Here is a 23,971-nt window from a genome sequence, read left to right as displayed (position 1 = left end):
TTTGTTTATCAAGGTGTGACCCCCGACCTGAGGGGACATTCCAGGAATTAAAATTGGTTCAATATAAACAGCCGGTTTTGGTTACACATGACTTTAGCAAGGAATTTATGGGAGTGCTTAACCAATAAGTGGGCCCTAGAATCGCTGCGTTACTACTTGTTGGGCTGACACTTCAGGCTTAGTACAGATCACTACCCTCTTATGTGGATGTACCAGGCTAAAATCAGAAATGCCAGAGGCACCAGGTAGTTTTTCACTATACAAAATTGTGTTCCCCTGTCTGACTGTTTAGATCCGTCCCGCTGCTCTACCGAGCTAATTTCCCACACTTTTTAGAGCAAAATAGCATTGGTGGTTATGAAAATGTATAGAATGTCATGATGTTTCTCATCCCCTGGTTGAATTTGATGGACATGTGTCTTTTTTCAACCATCCTAACTATGTAACTAAGTAACTATGTAAGATATGTCTATTCTTTCAAGGCTTTTGTAACCAAGTCAGAATATTGTATTGAATTGGTTTCAAAAGAAATAAAGAGTCCTTAACCAAACTGGAGACCATTTAAGGCCATACATCAGTTTACAGTACATCTCAATGCAGGTCGTCTCAGAGGCAATAACTGCAGAAGAGACTTAGTTTACATATACACATTCATAGAGTAGACATGGAAATAATCTCCTACAACAATATACATATAGGGGTCAATGTACTAATGTTGTTTAGACAGTTGTAAGCTACATGAGAAGTATATAGAGGCATCAAACTTATCACTATGTTTCATGCTGGATGATACATTTGGTGCCTCTTTAGAAACTTTCGCGTCTGAACCAAACCCCATATACATTATTCTTTAAACCTAGATCACATTTTGAGCTCAAATAGTGCAAGAATAAAATTTTATAACATCTTTCATAACCTAATAATGGCGGCATTATATTCTAAGCTATATTGGATATACAGTAGACACTACAATAGAAACAATATATGCATTTAAATGTGGTATATAAAAGAAAAATATAATTCTATTCAATGCGACTCATATAATCCCAAAATGTAATAATGCTTCATATTCATTGTTCCAGTCATAAAAAATTTCTCATTCTGAGGTTAATGAACCTCTACACCTAAACTTTAAGTTTGTAATATTGCAGAGTTAGAGATCATAAGCTTATGACGCAATGAACCCAATCTAAAGCCTTTTGATCTTTCCTTGGCAGAGGAAAATGTAACACTTGGAAATTAGAGAAGATTACATGTGCATTTCCAACTAATGAAGCTCCTGAACTTGCCATCACATCTGTCTATATACTTTTGTCGTTCCACAAGAGGGATGGTCCCAAGCATAGAATAGTCATGAAAGTGGCAGGGTAATGCAATTACAATGCTAAATGATTTTTTCTTTATATACGTTTGCATAACATAAAATACAAAACAGACAATTGATGCATGCTGTCCTTCTCAATGAACTCTGTAACTAGATACAGTATACCTAGGGTATATTCTCATAAGTAATGATAACATAACTAGCAACAATGGATTAGAGATGGAGTTTAGGACTCCATAATCTACACGTATATGCATTCATTAAAATGATGTCCCCACTTTGTTTGAAGCTGTTAAAGGAAAACTCCTTAAAGGGGCTCTATCATTGGGAAAAGTCATTTTTAACTAAGCACATCCTTGCATAGCCTTTAGAAAGGCTATTTCACACCCTCCTTTTGTATGTAAATTGCCTCCGTAGTTTTTGAATGAGCCCTCTTTTATTCATATGCTAATTAGCCTCTCTGTGCACCTTGGAAGTCTCATTGTGTACCCTCTGCCTATTGTTTCCTATGTATGTGTACAGCACAGGCTGCTGCTCCTGATGACTCAGCTTCCTGTTTGCACACACAGATAAGAGAGAATAGCAGGGACGAGTGCTGCTGGGAACTTCCTGTGCTGGTTGGAAGCTAATTAGCATATGAATAAAAACTGGCTCATTCAAAAAGTACTGAGGCAATTTACATACAAAAGGTAACTGTGGAATAGCCTTTCTAAAGGCTATGCAAGTATGTGCGTATTTAAAAATGACTTTTCCCAATGATAGAGCCCCTTTAAAAATGGGAAGTTACCTAAGCTTTCAGAATAGAGGCATTCCCAAAAAAAATATTGCCTTTCATGGCAAAAATATTGGAAAGCAGCCACTCAGAAGCTTAAATCATGATATAATAAAAGTACATGCAAATTCTTTCATACATATGCTCATCCCTATGGTCCAAAGTCATCCCTATATGTAATCTCAGTATGGTATTCTGGTCATCAGACCACGTGATGCTGATGTAGTGCTACTAGCACATTGCCCCTACATTAGAGATATACATTGTTGTTATCATACAAATTATACACATTTTACTATAGTAGTGTAAGCAAAATAGTGGTATCGGGAACATAACAACACCAACACAGAATACCCTATAACATTAAGCACATGCTCAGAATTACTCATCAAATTGTCCACTAAACATTTTACTACAGCAATTCCCACACAAATGCACACAGCACACAGCCCATGTATTGCCTTTCTCTTATCTCCTCCATATCTCTCTACTAACAGGTACTGACATTCCAGAAGCTAGTCAGTAGTCCTTGCAATGTAGCTATCTCTTCTGCTGTGCGATAATGTACATTAAACTTCTAATAAATGTAAGTGTGAAAATCAAACATATTATAGAAGAGGAGATATGAGATGTCATGTTACCTTAGCTTTATTCTTAACACTTAATTTTTTGCACATCTTACTTTGGTGTTTCAGATTGAAATCCTTTTAGCTACATCAAGTGTTAAGTACATGCGATGCTTTGGAACAGTGGGAGTATATATGATAGACAATTCCTTTGTTGTTTTATTCATTCACTCCCAAGTGGTTGTTTTATGGGCACTTTCAGACATGACATATACTATACATATATATATATATATATATATATATATATATATATATATATATATATATATATGAGATTATACTGATGACTTTTTGGGGGGGTCAATAGGGTAGTTAGCTTTCATATATTTCAATATGGCCTTCAACATACTAAACTCTGTTTAATTGTTAAGACTGTTATTTTGTAACAAGTTTGCAAGGCTTTGTTTGCATTAATGTTATCATTTCTAAAGTTAAAAGAGCTTGGATAGATACTTGGAATTTAGTAGGTATAACAGAGAAGTATTATATGCCTAATATCAAAATCAATCATTTTACAAACAAAAGCAAAGCTATATTAAAAGCTGTACTGGCAAATAGCAGAGAATCTGAAATCCCTGTGGCTTTTCATTACCCATGTGATTTCTACTGAATGTTGGCATTCTTCTAACATAGGTCTATAAATTCCTGCCAATATACAGAAGTCTAACAGTAGCTATTATTAAGCACAATAATAGGCATGTACATGTCCCACATTATTTTACAATTCTCTTTATAGTACTTTAGGGCTGTGAAAGTTCTTCAGATTTTTACACAGAAGACATCACTTTAAAGGAGTTGTTTGATTTTTTTTTTTTAAGACTTAATAGTGGTGCTACCAGCCTGATGAAGGGATCATTTTAGTTATCCCGAAAGCTCGCAATATGCCATCATTTTTTAAGTTAGCCATTAATAAAGGTATCAACTACTGAAGACTTCTCAAAAATTTTTATTTTTCATATCCACTGGCTAACACGATACAAAGATATTTTTCCTTATACACAATAGTAGTGCAGATGAAGAGTTTGTGAAGGGTCACCACTGAGGTCTGTGATTGGCTGCAGCCGGCTCAAACAGGACATCACTGATGACATCAGCAGATGTACCTATAAGTTGAGGAGCAAACCTGACGGCACTGGAAATGATGAACCAGGTAGAGGTGAGTAATGTATTTTTTGTTATTTGACCCATCTGGAGCACTATTGACTTTTAAACACTAAGTATTTTGGCAGTTGAGTTGCTTAAGAAAATGCAAATATTATATATAATAATAATAATAATAATAATAATAATAATAATAATGCAATATTGCAATATTATTGCAAATCCATTTTTTTTATTTTATAGCCTATTTCTTGGTAACAGGCTAAGTGGTGTTATATTTTACTGAGAGAGTACTTTGACCCCTTACAAAACTGTTCTGAAACGTACTAGAAAAACCTGAGAATGATGGGGAATGTAAAAACATTGCAGTTCACCATCAGTTGTTTCTGATAATTGTTTTGACAAGCTGCGAGAAGCACACTGTTTTCCCACACAATAAAACATTTATGAACTGTTGAGTTGTGCTCAATGTGCATGCAAAGCGCACCCTGTTGTAATGTGGAGATCTGCAAAGATATAGATTCTCTATTTATGATTTCAATATTCCCAGGAGTGCCAAGGCCGCTACAGATATTTGTTTATTTCAGATATTTCATTCTGTAGTGTTCATATATTAGCATTATATATCTAAAATCCATGAAGATGATGCTTAGGTTGTGATGGTGTTATACTCTAGATGGGTATCTCACACATATGAAGTGAGTAGGGAATTGACATAAATAATAACCAAGCTTTCAGTGGAATTTTGAGCATCTGGAACTTGTGAAAGGTCATAAACTGTAATATAAGAAGTTACAAATTCTGTATTTAAGATTTGAACTTACAAGTTTTTGTGCGAACACGCCAATTTATGTATATCCCATCTCTTTATCTACTGTGCATCTTGAGTATACTTTTTATATGTTTTCATTTTCATCTACAATAAATCTCTTTCTAAAAGTTCCCAATAACCCTTTAAGGACACAGAGTTGTTTGTACTTTAATGCTCAGCTTTTTTTCAGATTTTTCTTCCCTGCCTTCCAAAATCTATATCTTTTTCTACTTTTCTATCGTCACAGTTATGTGAAGGCTTATTCTTTCCATGACAAGTCGTAATTTCATTTTGCACCATTTTGGTATACATATAATGTTTGGATTAGCCTTTATTAACATTTTGGGACAAGGTCCATGTGAAAAAACCCACAATTTTATCAGAATTTTTTGCATTTTGTTTTCACAGTGTTTACTCTACTTTAAGAATTACATGGCAACTTCGTCCGATGGGTCATTATAATTACAGCGATACCATATTTATATTGGTTTCATTATGTTTTATGAAATATAATGTCACTTTTTAAAAATAATCAATTTTCCTGGGATTACCATATTCTGATGCCCTATAACATTTTTTACTGTTTCGTTGACAGAGATATGTAATGGATTTTTATTTGCGGGACAAGTTGTTCTTTTTATTGGTACCAATGTTTGGTATGTTTGACTTTTTGATCACTTTTTTTGTTATTTTTAGGGAAGTGACCAAAACATGTTAATTTGCACATTACAGGATATTTCTTTTATAATGTTCATCATATGGTATAAATGATGTTATTTTAGGATAGTGCAGATTTATACGCACATGGGGATCCCCAACATGTATTGTTTTTTTTTTTGTGCTTATGGTATAGGTTTAAAAATATATATTATTTAATTATTTATTTATTATTATTATTATTATTATTATTATTATTATTATTATTATTATTATTATTATGTATTTTTAACTTTTGACCTTTCCCACGAAGGAACTTAAACCTGGGATTTCTGTTCACCTGTGCAATGTACTGTAATACGTTGCATTGCAGTGCATTGACTCCCTATGATGCTTGGCAGGGAATACGAGGGGTGGTATGGGGATCTTGCCACCTGACCCATGGATGCTGTGATTGCTATTGAGTACAGAATACAAGGGTTAATCAGCCAGAGTCAAAGTATCTTTCAACTCCGGTGGCTAATCCAGGGCCTTGGTTGTGCAAAACAGCCGAATACAGTAAGTAACACCGCAGCCACAGATATTAACTACAGCGCACAGCGGGAAGGCATTGAAGTAGCTACAATATATTGAAAATATAAAAATTCACTAATTTGTCTCTTACCTTTTGTTTAATAATCATTTCATTAATTTCTTCCACATCTCCCACTGTTACAATCTGAGCCTTTATCACACGGTCTAGTAGAGTAAGCCAGTCTTTTAGCTCAGCACACATCTTGCTGAATTCAGCTAGTGCAGGAATCTCAAGGAGAAGTGAAGATGGCATATCTGATGTACTTGTTCCTGTTGTTACAAGGGTCTGAGTTACCACTGAAGTTGTGTGAGCAGGACCTGTATAAAATGATATCACCAGGTTAGTTTTGGAATCAGTCTAGATTATACTGTATAGAATATAAATTCCTGTTTTTTATGCATCCATACAATGTCAAATACTTAAAAACGCCTAATATAAAACAGATGGGAAGTGATGTAAATGGCCCCACACCATATAATATGCTCCCAAAGGCCCCGCACAGTATATTTTTTCACAGTGGCCTACTATAGTATAATATGCTCCCCACAGTGGGTACACTATGGTCCTACACAGTATAATGATTCACAGTGGCCCCAAACAGTAGATTACACTCCCAAGAGCCCACTTTCCCCAGGTCATTATTTGCCATTATGTTTTGGCAGTCTGAAGCCTCTACAGATGAATGCCATGATGAATATTTGTGAGGTTAGGCCCTTTGGTTTACTTTGGTGACATTATCTTACTCTGTGGTCCTAGGAAAGCCAGGAGAGGTGAGTATAAGTGTTTCATATTTTTACTCACCTCTTGTGAGCAGGCTTGTATTGTAAAGGGGTGCAGAGGTATATACTTACATCCTATAATGCCGGAGATCCTTCTCATTAACAGTACTGTCCACAGGCAGCAGAGATGAGTGTATATATTTGCTGCCTGAGATGTGTAGCAGAGATAGTAGCTTTACCCCTATCATGTTGCTACAGGGTCCCGACCATCTCCAGCTGGCTTCAGATCCCCTACCCCAAGTGAGCGAAATTATTATATCACTGATGGCATGCCACGGTGTGGAACAAATGTGTGTTTTTCTAGTGAGGGGTGGGGTATTTGGGAGCCTGCAGGCTGGTGTTACTGGTGTTATTAGATTGGGAAAGCCCACACTTTTAAAGCAGGCTGCTGCTTTATAATATATGGTAGGATTATATAATATAGGATTATCTGGAAACAAAATGTTTTGAGAAATATAGGTTGAATTTGGGTCATTATTAGAGATGAGCGAGTAGTATTCGATCAAATACTACGGTATTCGAAATACTCTTACTCAATCGAGTACCACTCGCTATTGGAATGGAAAAGTTCTATGCAGAACCAGCATTGATTGGCCGAATGCTATACAGTCGGCCAATCAATGCTGGTTCTTCTCCTACCTTTAGAAGTCTTCTCCGTGCAGCTTCCCCGCGGCGTCTTCCAGCTCTGAATTCACTGTGCCAGGCATCGGGCCTGGGCAGAGCCGACTGCACATGCCTGCTTGTAGTGTGGACATGCACAGTCAGCTCTGCCCAGGCCCGATGCCTGGCAGAGTGAATTCAGAGCCGGAAGATGCCGCGGGGACGCTGCACGGAGAAGACTTCTCGGAGGATCCAGCCCGACCCTCACTCGTGGACTTGGTAAGTATAATTTGATCGAACGTTGCCTACCCCTGAAACAAGCATTTCCCCCCATAGACTATAATAGGGTTCGATATTCGATTCAAGTAGTCGAATATTGAGGGGCAACTCGAAACGAATATCGAATCTCGAACATTTTACTGTTCGCTCATCTCTAGTCATTATGAGCTTATTTACTACTACTACTATTACTAATAATGCTAACATATTCTGCAGCACTTTACAAATCAAAGAGTACATGAACATAAAGTATTTGACATTACAATGTGAATTAGCGCATCGAACAATAGGAGTGAGGGCTCTGCTAACAAGAGCTTACAATCTATGAGGAAATAGGGAAATACAAGTAGTAAGAAGGCTTGTTTGGGACAATGGTCCAGCCATCTTTAATAAATAAGGTCTTATAAATAAAGCTGTATGAGCCCGTCACCAGCTGGTATTTGTGAATACTCTGATATTAAGTGCATGGAGTGCAGGATAACCTCTAGATGGTGGAGTTAGGTTCTGAGGAATAGAGTAGAGTCATAGAATCATTTTGTGATATTATATTAAAACAGCTGCCCATCTTGTCACAAAGATATCTGGACATGTACAGCCAAGAGGAAAAATAGAGCATAACACATCTGTGCTGTTTATCATATATATAACCTTATGCAACTTGAGTCAATTCTAACAGCTATGCAGCATGCCTCGTCTAGTGGAATCATGAAATAATTTTGGAGGATACTTCTGACTAATCTGCCTTTTTCTATTCCCAAATTGATAACTTGTTACTATTGCATTTGTTACAGTATTTATAATACAGAGATGAGAGGTCTTCTTTATAGGAAAATTGTAATATGATAGAATATGAATTTGCCACAACACTGTTAGAATGTGTTCAGATTATCCTATCTATGGAGAAGCTATAAAATGGCATAACACTGCCATTGGCTGCTTATAGGTTAACAAAGACGTTACAGTGTATTTAGGTTTTCTTCTTGCCGGTAATAACAGACATTTTGGATTCGGAGTGATTTCAATTACAAATATACATATGAGAATTACTGTTTATGAAGTTTCCTTCTATACGATGGCAGATTTCATAGAAGCGAGCCTGATAAATCCCTAACAAAGCTTACATTTTCATTTTTCTTAATCTTCTTTAGCATGGTGCTAGCTATACTGACTCATTTCAAGTCTTTTTTAATCAAAAAATTAGCTGTGAACTAAACCCAACAGATGAGATCCAAAGATTGACTGCTCTGATTTTAATAAGAAGAGTTTTATCCAGCACAGAATATTGTTAAATGCATTTATTGAGTGTTCTAATTGATATACTTGTCTCAGCAAAATACTACTGAAATGGTCATAACCTTAGTAAGACAGTTCAATAGAAGAGGAAAGAGTGCACATACAAAATTAGTGTTGAAGGTTTACTTTATGAAAGGGTCAACTATTGTAAGAAGAAAATGCAAATCTGAAGTGGTAATTAACCCCAGGGTAATGTTTCAAGGTTGTCTATGATATGAACATTTTCACCTTGTAACTTGAAGAGAAAGACAACTTGATAGTAAAAAAGGAACAATGAGCGGAATTTACTAGCACTAACAGATCTAAAAAGATGCACAATTTTTTTGAATTTGCACCACACTCACCACTTTTTATGGAAGTGGGTGGAGCAGGGTGGGTATTCATGGTCAAAAGGGGCTGTGGTGTCTTAGCCCTTTATATTTTCTACAGTTAACACCAAAATGTGTGTCTGGTGTAGATTTCTTGGTGAATAGAGTCCAAATGTTAACACTGACATACAAAGCCATCCACAACCTGTCCCCTCCATATATCTCTGACCTCATCTCCTGCTACCTGGCCACACATAACTTCCGATCCTCCCAAGACCTACCACTCCGTTCTGCACTCATCTGCTCCTCACAGAACCATCTCCAAGACGTGCATCCCCATACTCTGGAATGCATAAGACTGACTCACTCAATCACAAGCTTCAAGAAGGCCCTGAATACTCACCTATTCAGGAAGGCCTACAACCCCCAATAACACTACTGTCCCCACACTGCCATCTGAACAGTCTCTACCCAAACCTTCGGTCTCTATCCCTCTCCCCTCATAGTTTATAAGCCCTTGCAGGCAGGGCCCTCTATCCCACTGTGCCAGTCAGTCATTGTTAAGTATTATATCTACCTGTATATTCTGTATATTGTATGTAACCCCCAAATGTAAAGCACCATGGAATTAATGGTGCTATATAAATAAACAATAATAATTTGTGACTTTGGATGTTCGGCGGTCAATCACGAAAAAACCACTCCACCGATTTGGCTGAAATTTTCCACAAACATAGTCACTACACTCGATTGCGCAATAGGCTACTTTTCGTCACAATAGCGCACATACATTTTCCCCAGGACCCCCACAAAACCCAAACTCCCATCACTATCTCTGCAATCTCACACACTTTGGACCATAGCAAGCCACAAAATTCATATTACCCTCTACAGCAGAGGTCAGCAACTCCTGGCACACATGCCAAGAGTGGCACTCCTGCCATATTTCACTGGCACACCATCAGCACAGGACCTGCAAGAGTTGAATGAAGTCCGTGCTCGGCTAGAGCTGAGGCATAAGGACACTCCCCTTTGAGAGGGGTGCAGGAAACCCAGGGGGTGGAGCATAATCGCTCAGGTCTGTGCCTGCTATTGTGATAGCTCCTGCCATCTGCACCCTGCAAACCATCCCCGAGGAGGACAGGAAGCTGCTAGCAAACTGAAAGTAAGAAACACACAGCTCCCTTCATTTAGTTCCTATTCTCATTAATGTCAGGCATTTGGGGTTATTAGTTTAGTGTTAGTAACTCCATGTGCCTCACATTAATAGGAATAAACCCCATCATGTCCCTCATATTAACCCCTGTGTGCCCCATATAAAGATTACTAATATGTGAGACATATGGAGGGACTAATAAAAGACCTCAGTAAGGAAGATACTTAATTATTACCTCCAAGTGTCTCACATATCAGTAACTAGATATGAGCGAGTACTGTTCAGATCAGCCGATCCGAACAGCACGCTCCATAGAAATGAATGGATGCACCAGGTACTTCTGCTTGGACATAGCCGGCACGCTTAACCCCCCGCGTGCTGGCTACGTCCATTCATTTCTATGCAAGCTTGCTGTTCGGATTGGCTGATCCGAACAGTACTCGCTCATCTCTATCAGTAACTCTTACACAGGGGTTAATGTGAGGGACATGATGGGGTTAATTGCTATTAATAAGAGGCACATGGAGTTACTAAACTGTCATGCACTGGGCCAGACTTTATGTTGCTTGCTCAAGAGTATCCTGTGCCCAAAACTTACATGTACTGGTGGAAAATAACAAATCATACAACGTCGTATATCGAAGTATATTAACCTGAAATACCTCTGTCCCAAAGACACTATGTACAGTTTCACAGAACACCGTATAGCAGCTGAAATACAAGTTACCTTCAACACAAAAGTCTCATGTGCTCTCAGAATTACAGCAAAAACAAGATACACAGTTACATTTCATATCCCATACCTTATACACAGTACAAAAACCTTACCCGCGCCTGTATTTACCCACTTCTACAATCACTGCAGACGAAGTCGTGGGTACCAGCTAGTATATCTATATATATGGACATGAAGTGAGCAAAGTCGCACTAATGTGAATGTACCACAAGAATCACTGAAGCAAGGGGGATTCCCTGTATTTCCGCAGTGTTCAGTGTGGCTGGAAGAAAGCTGAAAGTTGTCAGTGGGGATAGAAGAAAGGCAATGAGTCCAATAAAAAACATATGGCATAATAACAACAGACAAGACTGTTATACACATTTCTTGAAACAGTAACATCCAGTATTCATAGCATTATGAATGAATACATTGCTACCTCTTCACAAAGAACAAAACACAAAATCAGGTACCTCTCATGCACAGAATATAAGAAAGTCAGAATCTTACGCATTATGTGCTGCTTGTTACCTTGTAAACGGATTTATTAACATATCTAGCACATCCCTGTTAGTTCATACGGTATATCATTAGAATTCTTTCCACCAGATGGACCGTGTATGCCTCATTATTAATACATCTCATTCACGCAATGAGGAAAAACATTACAAAGCTAAACTCCATCTCCAAAAACAAATGTATACATGTTTACTGAAAATTGAAGGAAAGTTCCTGTATCTCATGATTGAAGTTACAAATATACAGTAAAATGGTGCTGCTAGGTGGATGAGAACTTTATATCCTGTCTCTAGTGACATCAGGTTAGCTCTGTAATGAAATCTAAAAAATGCATCTAACAGTTGCCTTGCCAATCACCATTAAATACCAATTACTATTATTAATAGATGTTGGCAGTTTAAGACACCTATCGGAGTTTATTGCTTGTAACGTGTGAGAAGCTTCTACATAGTGAAAACTGCTAATAAATCTGTAACAATAAAATGACCTTATCATGCACACTATATAAAACTGTCCATATAAAATGTAAACATAGCACAAAGTGAAATATGTTATTCTAATTGAAAGTGAAATGAATGGTTTTGCAGTTATTTAATGAACAATCTTGTTCTTTTTGGGAAGGATTGCTTGTTTCCATGTAATCTTTGCAGAAATCTAACAGGAACTTACTGCAGTGCTACCACAGGGTAAATGTGGCATTACAAACTCTATTTGTCACACAAAAAAGGAGTGTGATCACATTTATAGAACCCCCTTCCCCCCCAAATGTGGACCTTATGTTATCTCCCAGTCTTTACAGACCCCACCATATGTGAAAGATATGGTTGCACAATAATGTTTTGTACATATGTTCCATGCAGAACTTGCAGATATATGAAACAATTGACTACGTTTTCAAATTCTTCCTGAAACCAGACTTTCCATAACACGAAGTGTATAAATTGCAATACTCAATGTGCAAGTTATATGGTTATCTGCAGAGTATGATATACACCAATGAGCAAAAGGGTAACAATGTTTTGAACTTTTGGCTATCAAACTACATATCTCATCTACTACAGATGCCAATGAGACTACCATAATTTTATAGACAATCATCTTGGCTATCTCATACATAAATTTGACTTCCAACTATTTACCATATGATTAGTTCTGCAGATTCATGTTATGTAATTGTATTGTTACTAAAAAAGCAAAATGTTATATCCAACTTTGGCTTTCAACACTGCCTGAATCCTTCTGAGCATGTTCTTGATCAGATTCAACCATGTCTGGACTGAAATCTGATCCCAGGTCTCTTTTACACATTCCCAATGATGGTGCATACTGGTCGACTCACCTGGATATTAATACAGCTTTATCTTCAACTCTATCCACAAGTGTTTGATTGGGTTGAGGTCTGGGGACTGGGCAACCCAGCACCTCTACTTCATTGTTATTGTCCTGCTGGAACACTGTCATCCTTTTCATACCCATAGTACTCGAGTGTAGGATACTCACATATAGCTTAGCATTGATATCACTATAGATCCTGGTCAAATATTAAACGCCTTTTGCTGTGATACAACCCCGTAACAGGATTCCTCCACCAAACTTGACAGTAGCTTCAATTTCTCAATCCATTAACCCCATTTTCCCTTGTTTCTTTCATAACCATTTGTTCCCATCAGAGCCCAATCTATTGACTTTTGTTTCATCGCTCCAAATCACCAATTTCCAATCTTTTCCTGTCCACTTTTCATACTTGTTTGCAAACTGGAGCCAACGCTTCTAATGACAATATTGAAGATGAGACTCATTCACCTTAATTTTCGGCCACCATTCCAGACTTGTATAACATGTATTGTACAGTGCTTGCATGGGCACCTGTGATCTCACTATTACGAAACACCTTAAGTGACCTAACTTGTTGACTCTGATATTTTAACTGGAGAGTCACATCTTGGCTTATGAATGCAGGGACTGACTTCATTTTGTATCCATCCAACTGTTATGGCACTCACATGATGCAGTTTGGCAATTTTCTTGGCTGAGAGGCCACTTATCAAGGAGCTGGATGATGATGTTTCTCTTTTTCTTGGGAAATCTTCTTCATGGCTCATTCTCAATTTGAACTAATGATCTTTCGCTTGGGAATCAACCTAATAATACACTGAGCTATTAGGGAATGTGAGATTGCAACTTATAGTACATAAGAAGAAAAAGATTTTTCCACAATCAGGAGTAAAACCGTAACAATGCAGTTATATGACAAAAATCTGCAGAACTAATCATATGCTAAATAGTTGCAAGTCAAATTTATATATGAAATAGCCAAGATGATTGTCTATAAAACAATAGTACTCTCACGTTGGAAGTTGTAGTGGATGGTGAGATATGGAGCCTGAAAGTCATGGGTTCAAAACATTGTTACCTTTTCGATCATCAGTGTAGCTGACCTTGTATGTACTACTCGAAAACGAAAAACTAGATTTTTGGAGCACTTGGGTTTCCAACCCAGGAATTATTGTTAAACATATTTTATCAGAACATGGTGGTAACATACAGTGCTTGAGGTATATTGGTATTGAAAGGATGAAGAGACCACCCTGTGGTAGTGTCATCCAGCTTGTGGTTGAGTTTGGTATTACATCCATAGTTATAATTCTCATCGGAGCCTAACATGTAATTGTATAAACTTTTTGAAGAGCATAAAACTGAACAAAGTTATGGAAACACAGTTGATTTAGGTCAGCGTAGAAGATCTTTCATTTAGAAATTCATGGCGAGTCTCCAGTACCCTCAAGTTGCTTATGATTGCTATTATCTTGTACCGAGGTCTGGCTCAACTGCTGTTGAATTTGCAAGATTAATTACACTGATGCTACACTTCACTTCAGATTAGATAATAGTCTCAAGGTAAACTGAGAAGTCAATTAAAAAGCTGCCCTTTGGAGGTTTACAATGATGTATACATTTTCAGTTTATATTAATAGGATGGCAAGCCACTGATTATAAGCATGCATCTCATTTCCTGTCTCTTTTTATGAGCATAATACATTTCAGAAGTAATAATATAAAACTCGACACCACTGCAATGAAACTCCAATTGAATTCAGTAAGATTGTCAGCCCAATAATGGCCTCGGATCAGCTGCCATTTTACATCTCTAAACAGGGTTCAGGCAATGAAATATTAATTTAACCCAATGTTTCAGTTACTCATTTGCTAACTGCCTCTAGTAAGTCAATGAGTGGCTCGTATCCTAGTATATATACATGAAGTTTGGATTTGCTACCTATTCCATCAAGTATAAATACACCAAATCTGTGAAATATTACACACACAGCCTAGGAAATAGTACAAATGTATAGGAAAGCATATTGACATTTTTGAGCCAGTTCAGATACCAATGATAATGTTCTAATAGGAGCAAAGAGTAATGTTCTGTACATGGTGTAGCATTATATATACATAGTAAAAGAATTTTATCTTATTAAATAACCATTTTTAAGGCCTAAGTAGTTTATTAGGTATAAAAAACTCATGAAACTATTGTAATAACTGGACATATGCCCATTGGATTCCAGAAGCAATAATTTTCTGTATAATTTATCTTCATTACTATAATTTGCACCAATGCTGCTCCATCGATTCATGTACCTGTCTGTTTATTTGTTCTGTGGTATAGGATGTGGTATCCACCATGCATTTTGACATCTTAGTGAAGAAGATGACACATGGAGTTCTGATGGAAAGACGTTTGTTATAGAATTTAACATCAGTTCATTTGTTTTCAGCTTACTGCTGTCACAACAGCAAAAAGCTAGATTTACAGACTTATAGATGTTAGCATTAATGAATAAATATAGGAAGAGAGCTGCTATTGTTCAGAGGTTTTCAACATATCTTAGGGGGTTTTCATGCATTTTTTTTAAACTTAATATTATCCTTGCTCTTTTCATTACTTCTCCCTGCTGGTGTCTTACAACATGCTGTGAATGACCTCCACAGATTGCTCAAGTTTTATGCAGAAAGTACATTGAATCTGAAAGCTTTATTAGATAAGTTTGTTGTTTAGATACTTCCCGATGTCAGCTACATTAAAAATAAACACCATAAAGCTGAGCTGTGACCTTCAAATATCCAAAACTGAGAAGTGATTTTTTTTTCCAACTCAATCTATAGCAATACTTGTTATATCACGTAATGGAATTTGTACTAAGAAAAGTGTATTTTAAAGAAAATCAGCAACCAGAATGACCCTTTTTAAAGTGTCCCTACTGTTTCCCTAAGAATCCCACAGCAGGAGGCTACAGGGCACCATTTCATTAACACAGAGCGCCGTTCCTATGTTCCACTACATACATACATGCAATAATGCCGCCACTATAAGGAGGACCCATTAGAGCTGAACAGGGCTCATATTTGCCTAAATTATTTTTTATGTTTATAGCTGAAGAAAGGTATTTTGTTGAAAGAGAATTTTGCATTGTATGTTTATAAAACGTTTACTATGCGTACACTTTAGGTAAAACAATTTGTAGGAATTGTCAGTGTGGCTGATGCTTTTGAGGGACACAAGTTTTTTAAAGATCCTAATAAAAGTAAAATTTTAATTGTTTGTTTTTGGGGAACATCTCCCTTATCTATTTTTTATGTTTAACCGCGTATTATCACCATATCACGGTGCACCTGTAGATGGTTCGCGGAGCACTTGGGGCTCCACGGAGCGCAGTTTGGGAAACGCTGTTCTATACAATGTACTTGGTATCTGTAGAAAGCATATAAATAGGGTGGGACTGGGAAAAAAAACACAGGTATACTTTTGTCTTATGTTTTTTTTTTCTGGCATTCACTATGCAGTAAATATGAGACATTACCTTAATTCTGAATGTTAGTATAGTAAATAGTATATATAGTATAGTTATTAGTTACCAAAAAATTTTTTTAAAAAAAAGTTGAAAAAAATTCTTTGCATTGCCATATTTGCATTTCTATTCAATTTTTTAGGAGGCAAAGCATAAACTGTTGAATTTTTTTTCTGATACAGTGTATACTGTATGGGATAAATACTTTTATATAATAATAATAATAATAATAATAAATAATAATAATAAACGTATTTATATAGCATCAACATATTCTGCTGCACTTTACAAATCATAGGGTCCATTGTCACTCAAAATGAGACATTACAGTGTTATAAATCAATTCACAAAATAGAAGTGATGGCCCTGCTTCATAGGCATAGTTTAGGCATTTTCAGAGAAAGGATGGAGAATTTAATTTTTAAATGTGTATTTTAAATAATTTTAAAACTTTATAAACTTATTTAATTTGTTTTTAAATTTACGTTTAGCCCCCTTTAGAAGATGGTTTCAACATGCAATTAGAGATGAGCGAACACTAAAATGTTCGAGGTTCGAAATTCGATTCGAACAGCCGCTCACTGTTCGAGTGTTCGAATGGGTTTCGAACCCCATTATAGTCTATGGGGAACATAAACTCGTTAAGGGGGAAACCCAAATTCGTGTCTGGAGGGTCACCAAGTCCACTATGACACCCCAGGAAATGATACCAACACCCTGGAATGACACTGGGACAGCAGCGGAAGCATGTCTGGGGGCATAAAAGTCACTTTATTTCATGGAAATCCCTGTCAGTTTGCGATTTTCGCAAGCTAACTTTTCCCCATAGAAATGCATTGGCCAGTGCTGATTGGCCAGAGTACGGAACTCGACCAATCAGCGCTGGCTCTGCTGGAGGAGGCGGAGTCTAAGATAGCTCCACACCAGTCTCCATTCAGGTCCGACCTTAGACTCCGCCTCCTCCGGCAGAGCCAGCGCTGATTGGCCGAAGGCTGGCCAATGCATTCCTATGCGAATGCAGACTTAGCAGTGCTGAGTCAGTTTTGCTCAACTACACATCTGATGCACACTCGGCACTGCTACATCAGATGTAGCAATCTGATGTAGCAGAGCCGAGGGTGCACTAGAACCCCTGTGCAAACTCAGTTCACGCTAATAGAATGCATTGGCCAGCGCTGATTGGCCAATGCATTCTATTAGCCCGATGAAGTAGAGCTGAATGTGTGTGCTAAGCACACACATTCAGCACTGCTTCATCAAGCCAATACAATGCATTAGCCAGTGCTGATTGGCCAGAGTACGGAATTCGGCCAATCAGCGCTGGCTCTGCTGGAGGAGGCGGAGTCTAAGATCGCTCCACACCAGTCTCCATTCAGGTCCGACCTTAGACTCCGCCTCCTCCGGCAGAGCCAGCGCTGATTGGCCGAAGGCTGGCCAATGCATTCCTATGCGAATGCAGACTTAGCAGTGCTGAGTCAGTTTTGCTCAACTACACATCTGATGCACACTCGGCACTGCTACATCAGATGTAGCAATCTGATGTAGCAGAGCCGAGGGTGCACTAGAACCCCTGTGCAAACTCAGTTCACGCTAATAGAATGCATTGGCCAGCGCTGATTGGCCAATGCATTCTATTAGCCCGATGAAGTAGAGCTGAATGTGTGTGCTAAGCACACACATTCAGCACTGCTTCATCAAGCCAATACAATGCATTAGCCAGTGCTGATTGGCCAGAGTACGGAATTCGGCCAATCAGCGCTGGCCAATGCATTCTATTAGCCCGATGAAGTAGAGCTGAATGTGTGTGCTAAGCACACACATTCAGCACTGCTTCATCAAGCCAATACAATGCATTAGCCAGTGCTGATTGGCCAGAGTACGGAATTCGGCCAATCAGCGCTGGCTCTGCTGGAGGAGGCGGAGTCTAAGATCGCTCCACACCAGTCTCCATTCAGGTCCGACCTTAGACTCCGCCTCCTCCGGCAGAGCCAGCGCTGATTGGCCGAAGGCTGGCCAATGCATTCCTATGCGAATGCAGACTTAGCAGTGCTGAGTCAGTTTTGCTCAACTACACATCTGATGCACACTCGGCACTGCTACATCAGATGTAGCAATCTGATGTAGCAGAGCCGAGGGTGCACTAGAACCCCTGTGCAAACTCAGTTCACGCTAATAGAATGCATTGGCCAGCGCTGATTGGCCAATGCATTCTATTAGCCCGATGAAGTAGAGCTGAATGTGTGTGCTAAGCACACACATTCAGCACTGCTTCATCAAGCCAATACAATGCATTAGCCAGTGCTGATTGGCCAGAGTACGGAATTCGGCCAATCAGCGCTGGCCAATGCATTCTATTAGCCCGATGAAGTAGAGCTGAATGTGTGTGCTTAGCACACACATTCAGCTCTACTTCATCAGGCTAATAGAATACATTGGCCAATCAGCGCTGGCCAATGCATTCTATTAGCTTGATGAAGCAGAGTGTGCACAAGGGTTCAAGCGCACCCTCGGCTCTGATGTAGCAGAGCTGAGGGTGCACAAGGGTTCAAGTGCACCCTCGGCTCTCCTACATCAGAGCCGAGGGTGCGCTTGAACCCTTGTGCAGCCTCGGCTCTGCTACATCAGAGCCGAGGGTGCGCTTGAACCCTTGTGCACACTCTGCTTCATCAAGCTAATAGAATGCATTGGCCAGCACTGATTGGCCAGAGTACGGAATTCGGCCAATCAGCGCTGGCCAATGCATCCCTATGGGAAAAAGTTTATCTCACAAAAATCACAATTACACACCCGATAGAGCCCCAAAAAGTTATTTTTAATAACATTCCCCCCTAAATAAAGGTTATCCCTAGCTATCCCTGCCTGTACAGCTATCCCTGTCTCATAGTCACAAAGTTCACATTCTCATATGACCCGGATTTGAAATCCACTATTCGTCTAAAATGGAGGTCACCTGATTTCGGCAGCCAATGACTTTTTCCAATTTTTTTCAATGCCCCCAGTGTCGTAGTTCCTGTCCCACCTCCCCTGCGCTGTTATTGGTGCAAAAAAGGCGCCAGGGAAGGTGGGAGGGGAATCGAATTTTGGCGCACTTTACCACGTGGTGTTCGATTCGATTCGAACATGGCGAACACCCTGATATCCGATCGAACATGTGTTCGATAGAACACTGTTCGCTCATCTCTACATGCAATCCTTAGTTTACTTTCACCATAGAATTCAATAATATAGCACTGCAGCCTATTGTAAAACTACTATGTTACTCTTACACCCTGCCATAGGTCTCCAATAGCCATAGAACAAACATTCCCACAGTTTTGTTACATTCTGTTACATTCATACACAGTTTTGACTCATTGATCACTGGAGGCAACCCGCTCCTTCAAAATAACTTCTTAGAAACTGAGGCATCTTAAAGCACCCCTTTTTACTTTCTGATATAAAACATAGGTATCACATAACATATATTGTTAAATACAATTATTTAAAGGGTTTCCCTAGTTTCAGACAAATATTGACAATGTTATTGTTTGCATAATGAAAAGTTATACAATTCATCACATACTTGCTGTCATTCATTCTGTTTATTTCAGTGGATAAAAATCAAACCATTGTCATGTGATATACAATTTATGGTAATGTGATATACAGTCTATGGTCATGTGATGAACATACAAATGCACAGCTATACAAGGCAGATGTCTAAAAACTGTACTGTACAGTTACTGCTTGCAGAAACATCTAAAAAACTAAACTAGTTACTATGGGTAGGGGAGTGAGATAGACTGCTTCTCATTGTATAAACCTGAGAGACAAATGTAAAATGTGCTGCAGCCATGAGATTATTAGTAAAAGAAAAACTGATAAAGCACCATCTATGAAGGCTTATACAGTCATAGAAGAGGTTGCCCAGCAAGACCCTGCACATATTTCAACTTTGAAAGACAAATAAGATTTTGGACTGTTTAACTGTCAATCTCATTAGTTTTCAGATATAATGAGTAAACCAATTAAAGTTCCATTTTAGATCTACCAATATAAGTTCCATACTAGGTTATGTTGCTTATTGATAATAGCTATAATACAGTATGTCTGGTTTATACTCTAGGGTTACTTTTTGAGAAGTTATTTTCAAATATATTTGTGTATGACCTCAAAAGTGATACTGTCACAAGCGATTCAGCAATCAATGTCACACAGTTTCCAGCACCATTCTGCCTATCAGTTTTATGCAATGATATTTAGTTGTGTTCAAATTTTATGCTCAAGTAAAAACATTCATAACATGAGCGCATCAACGAAACACCGAAAATATTTAATAAATTAATTTCTCATTTTGTATTTAATCTACATTACAACCGCTCATTGCCATTACAGTTTTTATATACTATATATGTTTTTTTACCATGTTAAATACTGTATTGCATACAGAAGTTGATGACTATATGCAAATGTTTATGGAGATTTTCCGAAACGCAAATTCTCTACAGTCATCTGTTTCTTGAATAATGCACCTAAACTATTTGGACACATTTTTATATTACATTTGGAATTTCATTTTCTAGCACCTGGAATATTATCATATTGCAATACTGAATTTCTAATCTGCTGTATATGGCAATCTACTCTTCAAAACAGAACAGCAACAAGAGCAGGAAAAGTATAAAGTGGATGTTTGACCTTTAAAGTTTTGTGACATTATTTGTAATAGATTACAAATGATATTATAAAAAAGTGGACATCTATGCAGTCAACGATTAACTTCCTGCACAACTTTGGCAATGAGGGCATCAAAGTAAGGAGTTAAAAGACAAGACAAGCTTGTGTTATAGGAGAATTGCATTTGGGGAATTAACACCATGCAACCTGCTAAACATATGTATCATTTAACATTGCCATATGTATACAAGAGAATGGTGGAAATAACTAGCCCTGGGATTAATAAACAGATGTCAAGTCTATTTTTAGCAATTTTTACATGTGGTTGATATGGTTCGATTGCTGATTAATTATTTTGCATCGCAGGAATAAACTCTTGCATACGTTTTATTGGTATCTACTGCTATCTATATACTCCATGTTGCCAATATATTTCATATATATGACTTTCAAGTATTTATTTTGTTTTATTCCCATATACAGTACGTGAATATCACTCTGGATTAAATGTGAGGTTTGTCCATATTAACACACAAGGAAAGCATCATTAAAGTGGAAAAAAAAGATTTCCTTTTAGTTTTTTTTTTCAAAGACTTTCAGTGTTTGGCTATTGAAGGGCTAGGCCATCAGTGTGTGATCCATGTACATCACACCCTTTACTGCAATACTGAGACAATGGTGTACTTGGTTATGTGGATCAGCTCTATTCATTTACACAGGTTGCTTTGCAATACAAATCATAATGAAAAGAACCCTCCAAACACATGGATGATGATGGATTATACAGAATCTGAATGTAAAAGAATACTGAACAGAAAATGTATAAAAATACATTGTGCAATTTCTTTCTCTATTAATTTCCTTCTTTAACTTGATAAAAATATTACATGAAAAAACAAACTAAGGGTTAGTTCACACGTGAATACCGTGTGGTGTATTTTGGTCTGGAAAAAAAAAACACTTCAGGAATTAGGAAGCGGTTTTTGGACTCAAGCATTTTTTGGAGTGTTTTTTTTTTGTAAAAACCGCCTCAGAAAACACCAAGCGGTTTTTCCCTCCCGGACCGTGAATGGACCTTAAAAAACGCGTCACGTTTTTTGGGCGCAGTTTTTGTCAAAAAACACAATGCGGTTTCCGCTTTCCATTCACTTGTATTGACTTCCTGAGGTGGAATCCGGAATTCTTTTTTCCACTAGCAGCAAAAGCCGCTAGCGGAAAAACGAACACTAGTGGTCACCATAGACCACCATTGTGAGGGGGCGGATTATGATGTGGATTCCGCACCATATTCCGCCCCCTCTGTGCCTGTTTGAACGAGCCCTTAAATATAGCATTTTACTTTTTGCTGTTTGTACTTTTACATTTTTACTCTATGATGTGTTTTACTATATGAAATATCTATTTCATATAACATAACAATAACAATAAAACCCCCCACAACAATACGCAGCTCTTCAATCCCCTTCTGATCCTGCGCGGATGCTTTGGCCAACCCCACAAACTTTGTTTCCAAAGTTAGCATCTAGCATCTAGTGATTCTTGTAGTCAGTCATTGACTCAATGGGCCCAGCATTCATGTGTCATACTAATGCCAATATACCTCTACGATGGGAACCATGATGCCAGGAGACAATGATGTCGCTAATAGATTCTGAAACCTACAGACGTATTGTGTCATAAATATTACTTGAGCTAGTAAAATGTGGTTAATATTAATATCATTCTAATTTGACACTTACGGTCACCAGCAGATGTAGTAGGTCTTCTTTTCAGTTCCTCCAGTAACAGGCTGACTGTATTCCACTCTTTATTCAGACTTTCTACCTTATTCTGTTGAAAATACACATAATATTTGTAAGAAATAAGACTTTAAATTGAATTAAAGCTAACAAATACAATTTCATGGTTGTATGAAACTGAATAGTTTTGAAGACAAACAATACAGAGTTTACATGTATATGTATTTGCTTGTCATTGAAATGTAACAATTTATATGCAGGGTTCCTGGATCATGTCCTGTATTTAACACCGTAGGTCACTAGAGTGTATAGGGACATAAATATAATGGAATTTTTAGTCTAACAACTAGTTATTTTCAATTCTAGCATTCAAAGTAAATTGTTTTGTTTGTAGAATAACAAATCTAATCAAAGTATATCTGCTTGCGAAATATCAAAAGATGTGTAAACTCAGAGGTGCAATTTAAAGCTTAGGATCTGACTGCAAAATCTTTTACAAGGTCCAATCTACTGTACAATGTGTCATTTATAATATGGATGAGTTTTTAAGGTAAGTTCAAACAGTGAATTTGCAGTGGAACCTGCCATGCAATACTCGCCATAGAAATCTTTCTAACCTCGGTATGTTTAACTCCCATTCAATTCAATAGACGGTTCAGACAGAATCTGCTTAAAGAGCAGAGGATGCTTTGTTTTTCTGCTTACTGTTTAGCAGAAAAAGAAGTGTTCCTTGGACCCATCAAATAAAATAATTCTGGGAACCCACCCTCCGACAACCCCTAGGAAATAGACCATACTACTCTTCAAATTTGTGCCTTCTGCCAGACCATTATTGAGCTAGAGCCTTGGCCCACTAGAAGATCCTTTGTTGCTCTGGGAACCCGTCCAACACTATGTATATACAATATGTAATCACCCAGTGGCTGAAACATGGGCAGCAGCTTTCTGGATTTTACTAGCAAATTGTGATCATTTATTGAATTTTGTATGTAAGAACTTGGCTTCCTTGACAAACCTTTGCGGAAATGTGGGGTTGGATACACCTATATATACCTCAACGAATTCGTATTCAGGTTCATAGGAGAATACACGTGTTTATATGAATAAGACCTCATATAGATCATTAAGATTTTAAAATGAGATTATTAGGAACAAATATATATTTCTCTGTAGTAAGTAAAGAAAGTGCCAGGTATAACGGTTATAAAG

At 37.8% G+C, this 23,971-nt stretch overlaps 1 protein-coding gene across 12 annotated transcripts in view; it reads right to left on the bottom strand.

Moving 5' to 3' along the window:
- Nucleotides 1–23,971, bottom strand: part of DMD (dystrophin) — a 1,873,751-nt gene that overhangs the window by 609,386 nt on the left and 1,240,394 nt on the right. For all 12 annotated transcript variants that reach the window (XM_075265063.1, XM_075265067.1, XM_075265060.1 and 9 more), the window contains 2 exons: nt 22,763–22,853; nt 5,959–6,185 (listed from right to left, as the gene is read on the bottom strand). In XM_075265063.1, coding sequence (XP_075121164.1) covers nt 5,959–6,185; nt 22,763–22,853 — 318 coding nt within the window. The remainder of the gene's footprint in view (nt 1–5,958; nt 6,186–22,762; nt 22,854–23,971) is intronic.

Source organism: Leptodactylus fuscus, chromosome 2 (genome assembly GCF_031893055.1).
Source record: "Leptodactylus fuscus isolate aLepFus1 chromosome 2, aLepFus1.hap2, whole genome shotgun sequence".
Taxonomy (NCBI): Eukaryota; Metazoa; Chordata; class Amphibia; order Anura; family Leptodactylidae; genus Leptodactylus; species Leptodactylus fuscus.
The sequence above is the reverse complement of the archived record's forward strand: the minus strand, read 5'-3'. Positions and strand labels throughout refer to the sequence as shown.